Source organism: Bos mutus, chromosome 22 (genome assembly GCF_027580195.1).
Source record: "Bos mutus isolate GX-2022 chromosome 22, NWIPB_WYAK_1.1, whole genome shotgun sequence".
In the NCBI taxonomy this organism is placed as follows: Eukaryota; Metazoa; Chordata; class Mammalia; order Artiodactyla; family Bovidae; genus Bos; species Bos mutus.
Window position 1 is genome coordinate 48,448,836 of NC_091638.1, and position 16,959 is coordinate 48,465,794.

General features: G+C 42.9%; 2 protein-coding genes across 3 annotated transcripts; one reads left to right on the forward strand and one right to left on the reverse strand.

The window, feature by feature from the left end:
- Nucleotides 1-2,481: 2,481 nt before the first annotated feature.
- Nucleotides 2,482-4,387, reverse strand: SPCS1 (signal peptidase complex subunit 1). Of its 2 annotated transcripts, XM_070360184.1 has the most exons (5): nt 4,197-4,324; nt 3,964-4,097; nt 3,570-3,629; nt 3,405-3,491; nt 2,482-2,972 (listed from the first exon to the last, which is right to left on the reverse strand). In XM_070360184.1, the coding sequence occupies exons 2-5, from the start codon at nt 3,997-3,999 to the stop codon at nt 2,847-2,849; spliced, it is 309 nt and encodes a 102-aa protein (XP_070216285.1). In that variant the 5' UTR covers nt 4,000-4,097; nt 4,197-4,324; the 3' UTR covers nt 2,482-2,846. The 2 variants fall into 2 exon arrangements, with proteins under 2 accessions (XP_070216285.1, XP_005896548.1); XM_005896486.3 differs by having other exon boundaries at nt 3,964-4,387.
- A 67-nt stretch (nt 4,388-4,454) lies between these two features.
- GLT8D1 (glycosyltransferase 8 domain containing 1) lies at nt 4,455-16,885 on the forward strand. The gene is made up of 10 exons (XM_070360183.1): nt 4,455-4,673; nt 10,372-10,419; nt 10,689-10,787; nt 12,670-12,883; nt 14,500-14,617; nt 14,844-14,928; nt 15,424-15,536; nt 15,845-16,011; nt 16,102-16,214; nt 16,362-16,885. Exons 2-10 carry the CDS (start codon nt 10,404-10,406, stop codon nt 16,550-16,552), a joined length of 1,116 nt encoding a protein of 371 aa, XP_070216284.1. The 5' UTR covers nt 4,455-4,673; nt 10,372-10,403; the 3' UTR covers nt 16,553-16,885.
- The last annotated feature ends 74 nt before the right edge of the window (nt 16,886-16,959 follow it).

The window sequence follows — 16,959 nt, forward strand, 5'->3', positions numbered from 1 at the left end:
TACACACATACATAAAATAATAAAATGTTCCCTTTCTAGTCCCCTAAAAGACTTTTATTTAGTTTTTATTATGTGCCAGGTACTAGGCCAGTGTTCATGGCCTAATTTCTGAAGCTTCTTAATTTTATTTTGAAGGGTTTGTTGTAACACAACTCTAAAACCATCTGATCCCAGTTCCCAACTGGGTTCAAATTTTTGGCAAACTGTGGGTCTTTCTGAGCTATTTACCATTTCTTGCATGTTTTAGAGATCCATAATCTTTCTTGGGAAGTCAGCTTTAGTTTTACTGAAGTTTTCTAACTTATTTGTGTAAAGTTATATATATTCCCTCATTTATTTTTAGTCCCATTCTATATATTTTTAAGTCAGTTTTAATGCTTCTGTTGTTTTGTGGTTTTTTTCTTGAGTGCCTAATCATTTTTCAGCTTTAATTTTAAAACACATTTTTAAGACTAAATTTTCCTTTCAGCATGTCTTTGGCCACATTTGAGAGACTTTTGATGTTTTATTTGACATTAGTTTGTAAATAGTCAAGAATTTACGTTTTGACTTTCTCTTGTAAAAGCACTTTTTTAATTTCCATGTATTTCCAAAGCCAAGAGATTTCCTTCCTGCCCCAGCTACATTGCAGTGTTAGTAAATATGGCCTGCACAACCTCTGTTTCTTGGAGTCGTTTCTTCCTGTAGCTCAGTACATGATCCATTATTGGATGGCCCTACGTGCACTCAGTAAAGGTGAATTCTCTTATGCATCGGCAGAATCACTTCTCCACTAAATAGTGGAAATGTTTTACATCTGCTCTAATATGGTAGCCACTAGTCATATAAAACCTGTTGAGTCTTTGCCATGTGGCTGGCTGAGAAACTCAATTTAAAAAAAAAATTTATTTTTGGATGTGCCATGCTGCATATAGGATCTTAATTCCCAACTAGGGATCAAACCCACTCCCCCTGCATTGGAAATAGAGTGTTAAGCACTAGATGGCCAGGGAAGTCCTGAGGAACCCAATTTTTAATTAAACTTAAGACACACATGACTAGTAGCACCATACTGGACAGAACAGCTCTGTATTCATTTACTAAATATGATGGAGTGCCTATGTGTCATGTACTCTTGTACTATGCAAAAAGCAGTGAGCCCAAGAAGGTTCCTGGTGCCGTGGAGCTTATGTTCTGGGGTGGATGATTAACAAATATATACTGAGATATATTAAATACCATGAAAATAAATATAGAATGATGGGGTGTACCCAAACTTTTGATAGGACAGTAGGAAATGCTTCTTTATAGTGACATCTGTGTAGGGCTTCCCAGGTGGCGCTAGTCCTAAAGAACGTGCCTGCCAATGCAGGAGATGTGGGTTCGATCCCTGGGTCGGGAAGATCCCCTAGAGGAGGGCATGGCAACCCACTCCAGTATTCTTGCCTGGAGAATTCCATGGAGAGAGGAGCCTGGCAGCCTACAGTCCATAGGGTCACAGAGTCAGATACGACTGAAGTGACTTAGCATTCACGCACTGGGTAGGGACCTGAATGAAAGGAGAGAACAAGTCATGTATACCTAAGGGACGGTGTCCCAGGCATGTGGAACAAGTACAAAAGTCTTCATATTGCCTTGATCTATCAAAATCTGAAAGGTAGAGTGTTGGTCTCCTACCAAGAGTGCAGCTTTGCCAAATCCTGTATATGTAAGTCTTTATTTATTTCACATCTTACTCAATGCATGATTCATTCACTGACATCTTGCAGCTATGAAATGTCCCTCTTTGCCCCATTTAATGCTTTCTGATATTAAATTTCTGACTTTTTCACTATTACCACTCCTTTCTGCTTGCATTTGCCTAATACATCCTTGCTCCTGTTTTCAACCTTTGGGTGTCATTTTGAGAACATGAGGTAACATGATTTTCAACCCTATTGGGAGCTCTTAACTTTGTAATCACATTTTTTATAGATATGCTTGGTCTTATTTCTGCTGTCTTTTACTTTTCTTCCCCCTTTTAAAAACCCTTTCCTGACTTCTGGTGTATTAAGATCTTCACTCCCTTTTTTAAAAACTCAGTTTGGAAGTCCTATATTCTGGTATCAAGAAGAAGAATATGACTTGTAATAACCCTTGCACTCCCATTCCTCACACAAGACTGTTAGAACATTTTTCTCTTCAGCCCTCTGGAAAATTTAAAAGTAATTTATAGCTTCTCAGGTTTTCATTTTGAACTGCCTTAGGTAAAGCATGGATTAAATGTTTTCTGTTTGGCAACAGCCTTATTTTACTGGTATCAAAATATTACTTTACCACAAAATTTACATCAGTAAGTTTTTTCACAAGTACTTGCTGTTGTTAAAAAAACATACATTAGGACCTTGTAGCTTCAGAAGACAGAAATGGTTCTTGCTGACACTTTCAGAACCATGAACTTCTAACTTTGGCTTTTACTCGTAGTCATGTTTGCAGAACAATGAACAAAAGACTCTAAAGACATTGAATTGCACTGAGTTTTAATTGAAAACATTAAAACAGCCTGACTACCCATAATGCATTATAAAACTTGATAGTTAAATTGTACTATCATTTATGAAGCTTTTACTCATTATTTTGTAGACCTGAAAGAAACTTTGCATACTTCTGTTTTCTGTTCTCCATTTCAGAGGAAGATTGTGAGGAGAAGGTCTAAAATATTTAGAAATCAAAACCCAAAAGAGAAATGAAATATGGAGAAAACAAAATCTATACACAGCTAAGCATGGGTGGTTTTTAGCTTATGTTTTATATATGAAAACAATTTAGCTCATGTCACACAAAACAAAAGCAGGTACAACAGTAAAGCTGAATCATGAAAACCCCGATCAATTATTTTTAGCATGTCTCTTAACTTTTCGTTCCCCTGGTTTCTTGTCTTCTGTGCTTGAGTCTTGAACAGGTAACCACTTGAGGGGGTGCCGGCGATAAATGGGCCATGGAGGAAGTGTCAGCTGGGTCAGAACAGAAAATCAATCAACTATGGCCATTAGAAGCTTGAAAGAGTATTCTGTATTATGCCTGGTTCCCAAATGACTCTTTTGCTACAGGTAAAAACAAGGAAACCCACATTCCTATGAAAACTGTGCCATCACCCAGACAAGATACTTAAAGAACAAGCCTCATTGTTTACACATGGCTTTAAGAGCTAAAAGAAAGGTGAGGAGGGAGCAATGTGAAGACCATAAGGTCTTAAGTTCTAGCTTTGACTTTTAAGATTACTGCTTGGAGCAACTGCCAAAAGAAATAAGCTTTATGCAACTTAACCTCATCTGATGCTATCTGGCATTGAAACGTTGTGCGGATTCTCAGTACTACATCCAAACAAAATAACCCAATTCAGAAAACTTAACTTGCCATTAACATCCAAGCCATAAATATCTTACCAAACACGAAAAAGCAAATCCAGCCATAACTATATAGACAGTCCACCCGAACTGTTCAGCCAGGTACCCGTAGATAAATCCAACTATCTAAAGGCAAAGAAAGTATATTAAACACAGTCAAGCTGGGGGTGAGGGTGGAAAAGATTATGTAAAATCAATACTTACTGCAGAAAAAAGGATAATTCCCTGAAACATCTGTTCAGCTAGCTTCTGGCCCTTGTAATCCTAGAGGTGAAGAAGGGCAAAGCAGGAGTTGGTTCCACCACCGAAGAGGTACATTACTGCAAGGGCCTCACATTTTTGGCACCAGGGCATTGCCAACATATGGGGCTCCCCCAAGAACCTAAGCAAGGAATGCCATTCTGGGTTTCCCGGGGGAACCGAAGCATCCTTACGGAGCCCAGGGAGGGGCACCCTTGGGGGGAAGAGAGAAGGGCACCAGGTAGGTACAACTCGGCACCCGCGCCCTACGGGGTAGGTCTCGGACAAGGGTTGCGGAGCTGCCAGGCTCGCGAGCTGCGTGCAGGGATCACAGGGCCCTGGCGGGCAGCGGCCTCACCATTTGCGTGGGCAGTGAGCTCAGATGCTCCAACATGTCTGGTTCTGAAGGCGGGCGGCAGAGCGAGGGCAGCCGGGACTCAGGGACGCTAGGGCCCGGGGTCAGCTTCTGCTGACGGGTCCAGTTCCGCGGGCCTGCGGAGTCGAGGGTTGCGATGGCCGCGGTCCCGGAAGCGGATGTCTCCCACAGACCCGGTCGGCCCGAGGCCCCTCCCCGTGCCCTCGCTAGGCGACCTGTGCTTTCGCAGTTGGCCGTCGGCCGGCGCCCTCTCCGCGGGGGCTGAGATGCTGACGGCGGCAGCCGAGTCGAGGCATCACGCGCCCGTGAAGGGCTCGCCGTCAGCGCTGTTGGGTGCTGGGAGCCGCGGTTCCGGTCCCCCAAACTGTCCTCGGCTGGGCGGGCGCTGCTGAACTGCGGCCTGCGCGCGCCCCGTCTCCATGGCGACGGACTTCTTGCGAGGACCCCAGCGGTGGGGCTGCCCGGCGGCGCCTGCTCCGTGCGACGCCCTCGGGGTCCGAGCGGCCGACGGGCGGGGGTCTGTGGGGCTGCGCGGCGGCCGCCAAGCTAGCGGGCGGGCGGCATTGGTCCGGAGTGCAGGCGACGCGGGCGGTCCGGCGGCTGGCTGAGCCCCGGGGCCTGCGGCAGGGGCGCTGAGCTGGCGGGGCGGGCCGGGGTGCGGGCAGCGGCTCCTCCTCCTCCTCGGACTGCAGGTAAGGGCTGCTGCCGGCAGCGTCCGAGGGGAACGGCTGGCCGGAATCCCAACGCGGGGTCTCGGAGCCTGGGCGGGGAGCCCGCCGAGCGTGTGCTCTGCGGAACACCAGAATTTAGAGGGGGACTACCCCAGAACCCTTCATCCAGAGAAAGGGTATCCTTTCGGGGAGGGGTTCTTGCCGCCCCCTTCGCACCAGGGTGGCCAGCTCCCGCCCGGGGAGCCTCTAGGCTGCTCGGCGGCTGCTCTAGCCCCTTCACAGACTCAGACCGCCGAGGATTCACACAGCCTCTCTCTCTCTGCGGGTGTCTCTCTCAAAAGCTGAGGCCCTTCTCCGTTACTCTGAGGAAGGTGGAAGACCCACGTTGCAGAGAGAAACTGTTGTGGGAAACCTGGGCCGGGGGGGGGGTCCCTACTGGTTCGTTGGCCTCTATGCTGTGTTGCGCGTCAGAGTCACTCACAGACGCTGGGATTCTGGGCACTCCAGGGGCAGGTTGATGTGTGTGGTTGCTGCCCTCATTCAGATCAGATCAGATCAGTCGCTCAGTCGTGTCCGACTCTTTGCGACCCCATGAATCGCAGCACACCAGGCCTCCCTGTCCATCACCAACTCCCAGAGTTCACTCAGACTCATGTCCATCGAGTCAGTGATGCCATCCAGCCATCTCATCCTCTGTCGTCCCCTTCTCCTCTTGCCCCCAATCCCTCCCAGCATCAGGGTCTTATCCAATGAGTCAACTCTTCACATGAGGTGGCCAAAGTACTGGAGTTTCAGCTTTAGCATCATTCCTTCCAAAGAAATCCCAGGGCTGATCTCCTTCAGAATGGACTGGTTGGATCTCCCTGCAGTCCAAGGGACTCTCAAGAGTCTTCTCCAGCACCACAGTTCAAAAGCATCAATTCTTCGGCACTCAGCCTTCTTCACAGTCCAACTCTCACATCCATACATGACCACAGGAAAATCCATAGCCTTGACTAGACGAACCTTTGTTGGCAAAGTAATGTCTCTGCTTTTGAATATGCTATCTAGGTTGGTCATAACTTTCCTTCCAAGGAGTAAGCGTCTTCTAATTTCATGGCTGCAGTCACCATCTGCAGTGATTTTGGAGCCCAGAAAAATAAGGTCTGACACTGTTTCCACTGTTTCCCCATCTATTTCCCATGAAGTGATGGGACCAGATGCCATGATCTTCGTTTTCTGAATGTTGAGTTTTAAGCCAAGTTTTTCACTCTCCACTTTCACTTTCATCAAGAGGCTCTTTAGTTCCTCTTCACTTTCTGCCATAAGGGTGGTGTCATCTGCATATCTGAGGTTATTGATATTTCTCCTGGCAATCTTGATTCCAGCTTGTGTTTCTTCCAGCCCAGGGTTTCTCATGATGTACTCTGCATATAAGTTAAATAAACAGGGTGACAATATACAGCCTTGACGAACTCCTTTTCCTATTTGGAACCGGTCTGTTGTTGCATGTCCAGTTCTAACTGTTGCTTCCTGACCTGCATACAATTTCTCAAGAGGCAGATCAGGTGGTCTGGTATTCCCATCTCTTTCAGAAAGGCTTTGGCATAGTCAATAAAGCAGAAATAGATGTTTTTCTGGAACTCTCTTGCTTTTTCCATGATCCAGCAGATGGTGGCAATTTGATTTGGTTCCTCTGCCTTTTCTAAAACCAGTTTGAACATCAGGAAGTTCACGGTTCATGTATTGCTGAAGCCTGGCTTGGAGAATTTTGAGCATTACTTTACTAGCGTGTGAGATGAGTGCAATTGTGCTGTAGTTTGAGCATTCTTTGGCATTGCCTTTCTTTGGGATTGAAATGAAAACTGACCTTTTCCAGTCCTGTGGCCACTGCTGAGTTTTCCAAATTTGCTGGCATATTGAGTGCAGCACTTTTACAGCATTATCTTTCAGGATTTGGAATAGCTCAACTGGAATTCCATCACCTCCACTAGCTTTGTTCGTAGTGATGCTTTCTAAGGCCCACTTGACTTCACATTCCAGGATGTCTGGCTCTAGGTCAGTGATCACACCATCTTAAATTGAAGAAAGTAGGGAAAACCACTAGACCATTCAGGTATTACCTAAATCATATCCCTTATGATTATACAGTGGAAGTGAGAAATAGATCTAAGGGCCTAGATCTGATAGAGTGCCTGATGAATTATGGAATGAGGTTCGTGACATTGTACAGGAGACAGGGATCAAGACCATTCCCATGGAAAAGAAATGCAAAAAAGCAAAATGGCTGTCTGGGGAGGCCTTACAAATAGCTGTGAAAAGAAGAGAAGCGAAAAGCAAAGGAGAAAAGGAAAGATATAAGCATCTGAATTCAGAGTTCCAAAGAATAGCAAGAAGAGATAAGAAAGCCTTCTTCAGCGATCAATGCAAAGAAGTAGAGGAAAACAACAGAATGGGAAAGACTAGGGATCTCTTCAAGAAAATCAGAGATACCAAAGGAACATTTCATGCAAAGATGGGCTCGATAAAGGACAGAAATGGTATGGACCTAACAGAAGCAGAAGATAGATATTAAGAAGAGATGGCAAGAATACACAGAAGAACTGTATAAAAAAGATCTTCACAACCCGGATAATCACGATGGTGCCCTCATTCATTAATCCGCAAATACACCCCGCAGCTTTTGTGTGTGTGTATGTGTGTGTGTGTGTGTGCGCAAGATTCGGCCCTGACCAACAACAGGCCCTTGCCTGCCTGGAGCCCAGAATGTGTCAAGGGCGACAGCCACGTAACCCCAGAAGTATAAACCGGATTACTCTGGGGTAGCGAAGCCCTGGATATACGAGAGCTCAGGGGAAATGTGACAATGCGGGATTTGAGGGAGGCTCCCTTAACTGCTGAAAGCCAAGTAGCTAGCCAGATGAAGAGGTAGAGAAAGTGGATGTACACCCTTCGTACCTTTTCCACCTTTCAATCTGGTGGAGACTAAGCCCTTTCCCTCGTATGTAGCCATAGACATATCACTCTGTTTATCCTTCTTTAAACGCACTTTACAGGGTAGCAGTTGCTGTAGATACTTTATGGTATTTGATCTATAAAGATAATTATGGGAAAAGGAGACTGCTTTTGTCAGATTTGATTTCAGAGAGATCCCCCATTGGAATTTGTTTCCATGATTATGTTTAAAGATGATGTTCCCTTTCAGGGCTGAGAACCAGCCTTGCTCCTAGATTAACAAGATCGTTCAACAAGTATCACATATCTACTGTCCTTTGCCAGACATGGTTTTAGATGGCAAGGATACACCAGTATACACTTTCCCTGGAGTCACTGTTCCCAAAGATCAGGGAAGACAGAATGAAGAAACAAATCAAATAAAGGAGATAATGTCATAATTGAAGAGGGGGTGGTAAGCTTTATTGATGGTCTCTGAGGGGATGGGTAAGAGGACCAAAAGGTGACCTTGGTCTTCTGTAGTCTCAGCAAAGCCAGTTTGAATGGAAAAAGTAGAGCAGAAGTCTGGTTAGAGGAGGCTAAAGAGAGGACAGGAGGAAAGAAACTGGAGCTGGAGACTTTCAGTCCTTTCAAGCTTTTTGTGTGAGAGGGAGCAGAGAAATGGGTCTGTGGGTCTACTGGGATTTGAGAAGTGGTGTCTTTTTTATTTTTTAATTAACTGGAAGATACCAGAGCATGATAATATGCTGCTGAGACTGTGTTCCAGCAGAGAGGGAAAGAGTTTGCTGTTGCTGCACCAAAGAGATAGGTTGCAGAGCGTGAGTGGAATGGCCTTCCATGGGAGTGTATAGCAATAGGAGGGAAAGCAGAAGAGACCACTGAGAATGTGGGTACTAGTGCATGTAGCCAGCAAGTTGAAAAACATAGTGTTCTTTCCCCCTAAGGTTTCTTCACCCATATTTCTGGGAATGGCTGCCGTGTGTGTGTGTGTGTGTGTGTGTGTTGAGTGATTTGGGAATGTGAAGGCCTTATCATTTCCAAACAAAATATTAATTTCATAGTGGACAAGTGAATATCGCTCATCAAGTTTTACACAGTTGTGTACTCTAGCAGAAATATAGTCAGTGTTTTTGCACATCCTGCATGTACATGCAGTTTGGCTTTGAGAATTCTTTCTACCCAGATCAGTGAATTCCATTACCAGGAATCGCACCAGGAAAGGAATTATGGATCAGACACACTCCATAATAATTGGTATTTTGCATGTAGATAAGCATGGAAGAGTTTTTGGAGCAGATGGTTTCTGCCATGCAAATCTACTTAAGTGCATCAAATACCTGCTAGGATTGTGTTTTTCTTCTGTCTGGCCAGTTGCAATAGCACAAATACTCGTGCCTCTTGATCAGGATACTCCCTGTAAGTAATTGTTGCTGGACGTTGTTGAGCTAAACCATTGTCCTTTATACTGTTCATTAAATGAGATTCATTAAAGTGAGATTGTTTTCTTCAGTCTTGGTGGAAATTGGCTCCAAGCAGGCAGACAATAGAACTGTCTGAGGAGCCCCCAGTCTGCCACCTTCTATAGGTCAGGCTCAGTCCTCAAGAGGAAGTAGAGACACATAGCTCAGGGTATATAATGATATATATTCTTTAGAGAGGAAAGCTGTTCATATAGTATACTTTACATGTACTGCTTTAGAAAGAAGAGTGAGAGAGAAGGAATGTGTATTTTTGAAATTTTAATTGGACGGTACATGAATCGGCCACAGGTACATGTCCCCCCGGATCCTGAACCCCTCTCCCACCTCCCTCCCTATCCTATCCCTCTGGGTTGTCCCAGAGCACTGGCTTTGGGTGCCCTGCTTCATGCATTGAACTTGCACTGGTCACCTGTTTTACATATGGTAATGTACATGTTTCAATGCTATTCTCTCAAATCATCCCACCCTCGCCGTGTGTGTACTTTGGGAGTCTGAATTATTTTCTCCAAATTTGTAATCTGGCCTGTGATTCCCAATTTTTTTAAATAGCCCTTCAATATATTTTTCTTCTTTTCAAAGGCCTTTAGAAATGAGTTCATAGAATACAGTTTGAAACAGGTGGTATTTTGTACCAATGAGGTTGACCTCAGTTTACTTGATCATAGACAACTAAGGTAAGTCGCTTCAGTCGTGTCCGACTCGGTGCGACCCCATAGACGGCAGCCCACCAGGCTCCCCCGTCCCTGAGATTCTCCAGGCAAGAATACTGGAGTGGATTGCCATTTCCTTCTCCAATGCATGAAAGTGAAAAGTGAAAGTGAAGTCACTCAGTCGTGTTCGACTGTTAGTGACCCCATGGACCACAGCCTACCAGGCTCCTCCGTCCATGGGATTTTCCAGGCAAGAGTACTGGAGTGGGGTGCCATTGCCTTCTCCGATAGACAACTCAGTCCCTGTCTAATTAGGAATTCTAAGTAGAAATTCATTCAGAAAACGTTTCCATAGTGGTTAGACCCCTAGACCCCTAAATTCTACCAGGTATTCCTCCTGGTAGAATTTCCTTTGTTTTCGTCTAGTGGCATATGGTACACAAGGCTGTAAGTTATTGGAAATATTTTATTATTTTGACTGCCATAAAAAATTCAGATCTCAAGTTGGGTTCTTGGAAACTGTTAATTGAAAACAAGTTTCTGGCAGAATATACCATATATTCACTTGTTGTTTCTGTCTGAATAAAAGCGTAGGCGTTTTGATGGCCACTGTAATGTACCTACTGACTTTGGGGGCTTGTTTTTGTTTTGTAGGGTTAAAAACTAATATAAGACAGAAGAGAAAGATGTCATTTCGTAAAGGTACGTTCTTTCTACAGTTGTTATTTTGTTGTTGTTGCTGAGTCACATCCCACCAGGCTCCTCTGTCCATGGGATTTTCCAGCCAGGAATATTGGATTGGGTTGCCGTTTCCTTCTCCAGGGGATCTTCCTGACCCAGGGGTCGAACCCGGGTGTGTGGCATTGGCAGGCAGATTCTTTTCTGCTAAGCCACAGAGGAAGCCGTGTCTTATCTTTTACTGGGTCAAAAGGTGAAGAGATGTAATGTGGGCTTTCTCCTCTGTGTTTCAGTAAATATCGTCATCCTGGTCCTGGCTGTTGCTCTCTTCTTACTGGTTTTGCATCATAACTTCCTTGGTCTGAGCAGTTTGCTGAGGAATGAGGTTTCAGGTATGGGAACCCTGACTAAAGCCTTGCTGCCTGTTAAGGACCTGGAATTCCCTGTGTCCCACATTCTAAGTTACATCACTAGATTTCTGCTTGGCCCTACAGAAGCTACTAACGACTCTGAGAAAGGCAGGTTGCGCTCACTGTGCTCTAGCAGCGTGTCCCCTTCTCCCTGCTGGGCAGTTGTTTGCTAAGCATTTGATCTCACCAAAGATTCCTTTTTACCAAATTAGAATCCTTAGAGAAAGGAGCCACTATACGCTGTTATCTGCAGACATTTCAGTCGGGCAGGGCTTCAGAAGGTGACAGGTTAATGTTGCTGGTGTTTGATGCCTACTTTGTTCACAATTAGATTGTCAGTCTGGTCACCTGTTACTTTCCTTTAATATGTGGAACCATATCAGCAGGATTCTAGTAGTAAAACAAAACCATAAAACCTCTTCAGCTGATTTAAAATATCATTGTTGTATAACTCTGCTGCCAGTTATTTTAGATTGGTTGTTCATATTGCCCTGCCTTGGTATTGAGAAATGTTTGAGGCTTCAGAAGCTTTGTCAAAAATAATTTTTGAATTGTTACCCACCATCCTTGACCAGAGCATGAAAAGACCAATAGCTTTCCCTTAACTTTCACTGAATGCTCTGATAGCATGTTTTATAATAGCGTATATATATGTATGTGTGTGTGTATGTATTTACAGAAAGTAATGCATGCTCCTAATAGTAGGAGCATTTATTTTTTTATTTTTTTTTTTAGTAGGAGCATTTATAAACCGCATTCGAGTTCCATGAGGGCAGTTGTGGCTGGTACATAGGAGGTGCTTAATAAATATTCATTGAATAAATTATTTCACTGCCTAGAGATAACTATGAATATTAAAATTTCCCCTATCGTCCAGTTTTTTTCCTGTGTACTTTTTCCATATAGTTGAGATTATACTATATATTAATATAAATTACACATGACATGATTTTTCACCTAATTATATCCTAAGTAAGTCACCAAGACAAAACTCTTCAAATGTAAATTTAATGCCACATAGTTTACTTTTTGCTATAGGAAAGTCATTTGGTACAACGACTTTGAGATTCTTTTTGATGGCAACCCCACAATATGAACGTGTTACAGCACACACATGCATGTATGTATTGTCTATCTGCCCTTCACAGTGGTAAAGATTTAACTGTTTTATTCATGGCTGTAACCCCAGTGCCTAGATACTGCCTGGCACATAGTAAGTGCTTAGTGTTCAGTGCATGATGAATGAGTCGATGAATGGACATACTATGAAAGGCAAGAAGGAAGGTTTGCAAAACAATACTCGGAGTTTCTGTGTGTGATGCATTCTGATATTCTCTAAGTCGCTGTTCTGTTCCAATTCAGAAACTTGTTTTCCTGCTCACATTCTAATTGTGACCCACTAAATTACTTTCATGCATACTTCTCGGACACGATTCATGGTTTGAAAAAAAACTGTTTTTTAGTCTGTTTCTAGGTTTTCATAGTTGTAAATAAAATTATGACTTTTGGTTCCCTCTCAGGTTTTGTTCTTAAGAGACACAAGGGAATTACTGGGTCAGAGGCCACGTACCTGTTTAAGGCTCTTGATACAAATTGCCAAAATACAGTCTAAAAAGATCCTGTTATATTCCTACCAGTAGTGTATCATAATTCCATCTGCTGCCTGTTTTTTGTTTTAAATGCTTTTCCAAGGCCTGGTGACATACAGGAAAACACAGTTTCTGGCCTGTGTGGCTCACATGTAATGAGACAGACTGAGGTGTAAGTAGCATAACCCTCAGCTAACCTCTTTTCACGTGTTGGGATCTGTATGAAAAGCTCTGGAGATTTATCGTAGTACCTTCCTTGTGTGCGTTCTTTGCAGATTCAGGAATTGTGGGGCTTCAGCCAGTGGACTTTATCCCAAATGCTCCCCAACGTGTGGTAGACGGGAGAGAAGAGGAGATTCCTGTGGTCATTGCTGCATCTGAAGATAGGCTCGGAGGGGCCATTGCAGCCATAAACAGCATTCAGCACAATACTCGCTCCAACGTGATTTTCTACATTGTTACACTCAATGGCACAGCAGACCATCTCCGGTGAGCTCTGCCTGCCTTGATGGCTCTGCTTCTAGGGGATACTCTAAGAGCAGGCCAGCTGCCAATCGAGTAATTTTTTTTCAGTGTTTACAATCATTTTTCCTGTGTAATTATTATACCACATATAAACTGCACATTTTTTCCAAATGATTGTACCATAAGTACGTCTCCATGATAGCAGAAACATGTAAGCAACTTGTGCCAAGATGTGAATCAACTGTGTTTCCTATGCACGTTGTTAAACTCAAGCATTTTTTTTTTTTTTTTGGTAATTAACTTCCTCAATGAAGGAAGCACTATGTTGACTTACATTTTACAAGTTTCTTATTTCTAGAACATGCTCTTGAGTAGTTCTGGTCTAGAGTTGGAAGGGACGGGAGAGCAACAGCAAGGTAGAATGGTGAAGTGAGTATAGACCTAACCTCTGGGAACCTGTTTCCTCATCTGTAAGTATTGGGTGTAAATATCCAACCTAGAGAATTGTTGTGGAGAAGGCAATGGCAACCCACTCCAGTACTCTTGCCTGGAAAATCCCATGGACGGAGGAGCCTGGTAGGCTGCAGTCCTTGAGGTCGCGAAGAGTCGGACATGACTGAGCGACTTCACTTTCACTTTTCACTTTCATGCATTGGAGAAGGAAATGGCAGCCCACTCCATTGTTCTTGCCTGGAGAATCCCAGGGATGGCGGAGCCTAGTGGGCTGCTGTCTATAGGGTTGCACAGAGTCGGACACCACTGAAGTGACTTAGCAGTAGCAGAGGATTGTTGTATCAAGTAAATGAAAAAAAAATATATGAACTACCTACCACATAATAATCGCTCAGTAAATGATCCTTAGTATTATGATTTATAGAAAACCACTCTGATGGACAGTCTTAAATGTGTTTTGAAGATGCTTTGACTTAAGATTTACAAAGTTTATTCCAAAGTTTTGTCTAATAGGTTAATAGTGGTCAGAGTTCTGTGCCATTCTTCATGGTTCATGTTTTTTGTGAAAGTTGTTATGAATAATTTTTCCATTTTTAAAAACTTAAGAAACCATCTAAAATAGAAACAAATATTGCATTAAAATAGAAATATCCACAAAATGCTGATCTGAAATGGCCCTAGGAAAAATGTGCTGGACATCTTTAGGGAACACTGACTTCTCACAGGCAGCACCTTAGACTCAGGTAGAATTACTGTCGTCACACTCAGTGAGTGTATAGGTTAACAGACTGATTCACCCCCTATGTTGATAACTAGCTTTCACTACCATCATACCTTGACTTATTTTCTTCACTCATGTTATTTGGAGGGACAGAAGTTGAACGATCCATGTGGCGATGGGATCATCTCAATTCCATAGTGAATTTTGTACAGCAGTTTTAGTGTCAGAAGAGTGATCAAAGTATGAGCCTTTGGGAGCTCTGTTACCATAGAATCTTGGTTCAGGAAGGGACTTTAGTGGGAAAACTCACAGATGAGGATACCAGAACTCAAGAGGTGAAGGGAATTGAGGACACCTGTTTGGTCCTCAGGATTTCTCTTGCATTAGGGTCTTGGAAAGCAGAGACATGGCTATGATTTGGGACATTATTACTTTAAACTGATATTTGGTGGTTTATTTTCATCAGGTCCTGGCTCAGTAGCAGTAACCTGAAACGTATCAGGTACAAAATTGTGAATTTTGACACTAAACTTTTGGAAGGGAAAGTAAAGGAGGATCCTGACCAGGGGGAATCCATAAAACCAGTGAGTTCCATGCATCCTTGTTTGTACTTCGTAGTACTAGGAAATGGCTGGAATACCTGCATAACTGGGCACAGTGCACAGATTATACTTCCCTGGGGACCAAGTCTGGAAGTTCTGAGACCTTTGGCTGTCTTCTCTTGCATGGATGCTGAGAGCATCCTGGGAATTTCTAGTAAACAAAAGCACGGCCACTTACAAATCCTGTTTCAATGCTTTCCTTTTCCAGTTAACCTTTGCAAGGTTCTACTTGCCAATTCTGGTTCCCAGAGCAAAGAAGGCCATATACATGGATGATGATGTGATCGTGCAAGGTACTGAAGAATGTCACATCATTGCTGCTTTCTGTCCACTGTGGGCTATAGTGTTTGTCTTATGGTTATCCTGTAAAAGGTCATCTTTCACTTGAAAATATGTGGGTTATTTTCAAATATCTTTTGATACTGATTTCTAACATAATTCCACAGTGATAACGGACTGTTTGATTTTAATACCTTTAGACCATGAAATTTTTGCACCTTGTTTTATATCCCTGGATATGTTCATGTCTCCTACTTTACAGTCTATGGGAACTTGAATAGAATTTGTATCCTACTGTTGTGTGAAAATTATATACAAATCTTAACTGCGTTGAATTGGTTCACACTATTTCTCAGGTCTATTCTATCCTGCTTCTCTGTATATTTATTCTATTAATTTCTAAAAGTTTGATATTGAAACTCCAACTAAAAACCTTAATTTACCTACTTAAAGTAGGAGGAATTGGAATCTTGGGACAACTTGCAGCCTGAATCTTAACTTTCTTTCAGGTGATATTCTTGCCCTGTACAATACACCACTGAAGCCAGGACACGCAGCTGCATTTTCAGAAGACTGTGATTCAACCTCTGCTAAAGTTGTCATCCGTGGAGCAGGGAACCAGGTAAATTATTTATTAGACCTCGTGAATTTACTGTACTCCCCTTTTAGCTACATTTTATTCACTGGTTATTTCATTCTAAAACTCAAGGCTACTTTCCTAGATTGGTTTATGGATTTGAAAACCTAATTCTCCTTGAATATCCGGCTTTATAATTAGGTCCTATTGTCTAACTTGCGATCCCAACTCTCACTTCTAATTGCTTTATGTAGAGCCCTTTGCTAATTATCTGAGAAATCGTAAGTAAGAACAATGATTATCAAATTAGTTTGAAGCAGTAAATATATTATATATCCCAATTGTGTTTTTAGTACAATTACATTGGATATCTTGACTATAAGAAGGAAAGAATTCGTGAACTTTCCATGAAAGCCAGCACCTGCTCATTTAATCCTGGAGTTTTTGTTGCAAACTTGACAGAATGGAGAAGACAGAATATAACTAACCAGCTGGAAAAATGGATGAAACTTAATGTAGAGTAAGTTATGTAACTGGCCTAGCTCTGAAAACTCTTGTATCTCAACCCCGACAGTCTTGACTAACAGGAATTGTTCTCTCGCCCACCCAGAGAGGGGCTGTATAGCAGAACACTGGCTGGCAGCATCACAACGCCACCCCTGCTGATCGTGTTTTATCAGCAGCACTCCACCATCGACCCTATGTGGAACGTTCGCCACCTTGGTAAGTAGGTAATTAACCAAGAGCCTAAGCAGTCAAGTGTCTACTAAGGACCACCCTCAGGAATGGACTATATTGTTTCCCTTAAGTTACCTGCAGTCTTGTGTCTGATTAGTACAATGATTTGGCTCTTTTTTCTCTAAATGTAAGGTTCCAGTGCTGGAAAACGATATTCACCCCAATTTGTAAAGGCTGCCAAGTTACTCCACTGGAATGGGCACTTTAAGCCATGGGGAAGAACTGCTTCATATACTGATGTCTGGGAAAAATGGTATATTCCAGACCCAACAGGCAAATTCAGCCTAATCCGAAGACATGTGGAGATCTCAAATACAAAGTAAACTACAAATTGTGCTATAAGTATTTCTCAGGAAATCCTGGAAGACAGTGTGTGTGGGAAGTAACACTAGCTAGGCTTCAGTGCCTGTCTTCAGCAACCCATGGAAAAAGGGACATTTCAGCTGGGTAAAGGATAGACTGTCCCATTTGGCAGCCAGCTTCCCAGACAGACTATAAATATGCCTCCATCTGCCTTATCAAGTGTTCGCTTACTGATGGTGCTGACTGACCAGAGGTGAATGGACTTAAGATATGGTTGCTACAGACAATTCATCACTGCTACTTGGTTTTAATTTTGTGACCTGTGTAAATAAAGTGAAAACTACATTTTTCAATAGGTATCTGCTTTAACTTTACTTCTATCTGCTCACTATTTAAGAGATGTATTTTTATAGAATTTAGACACTTT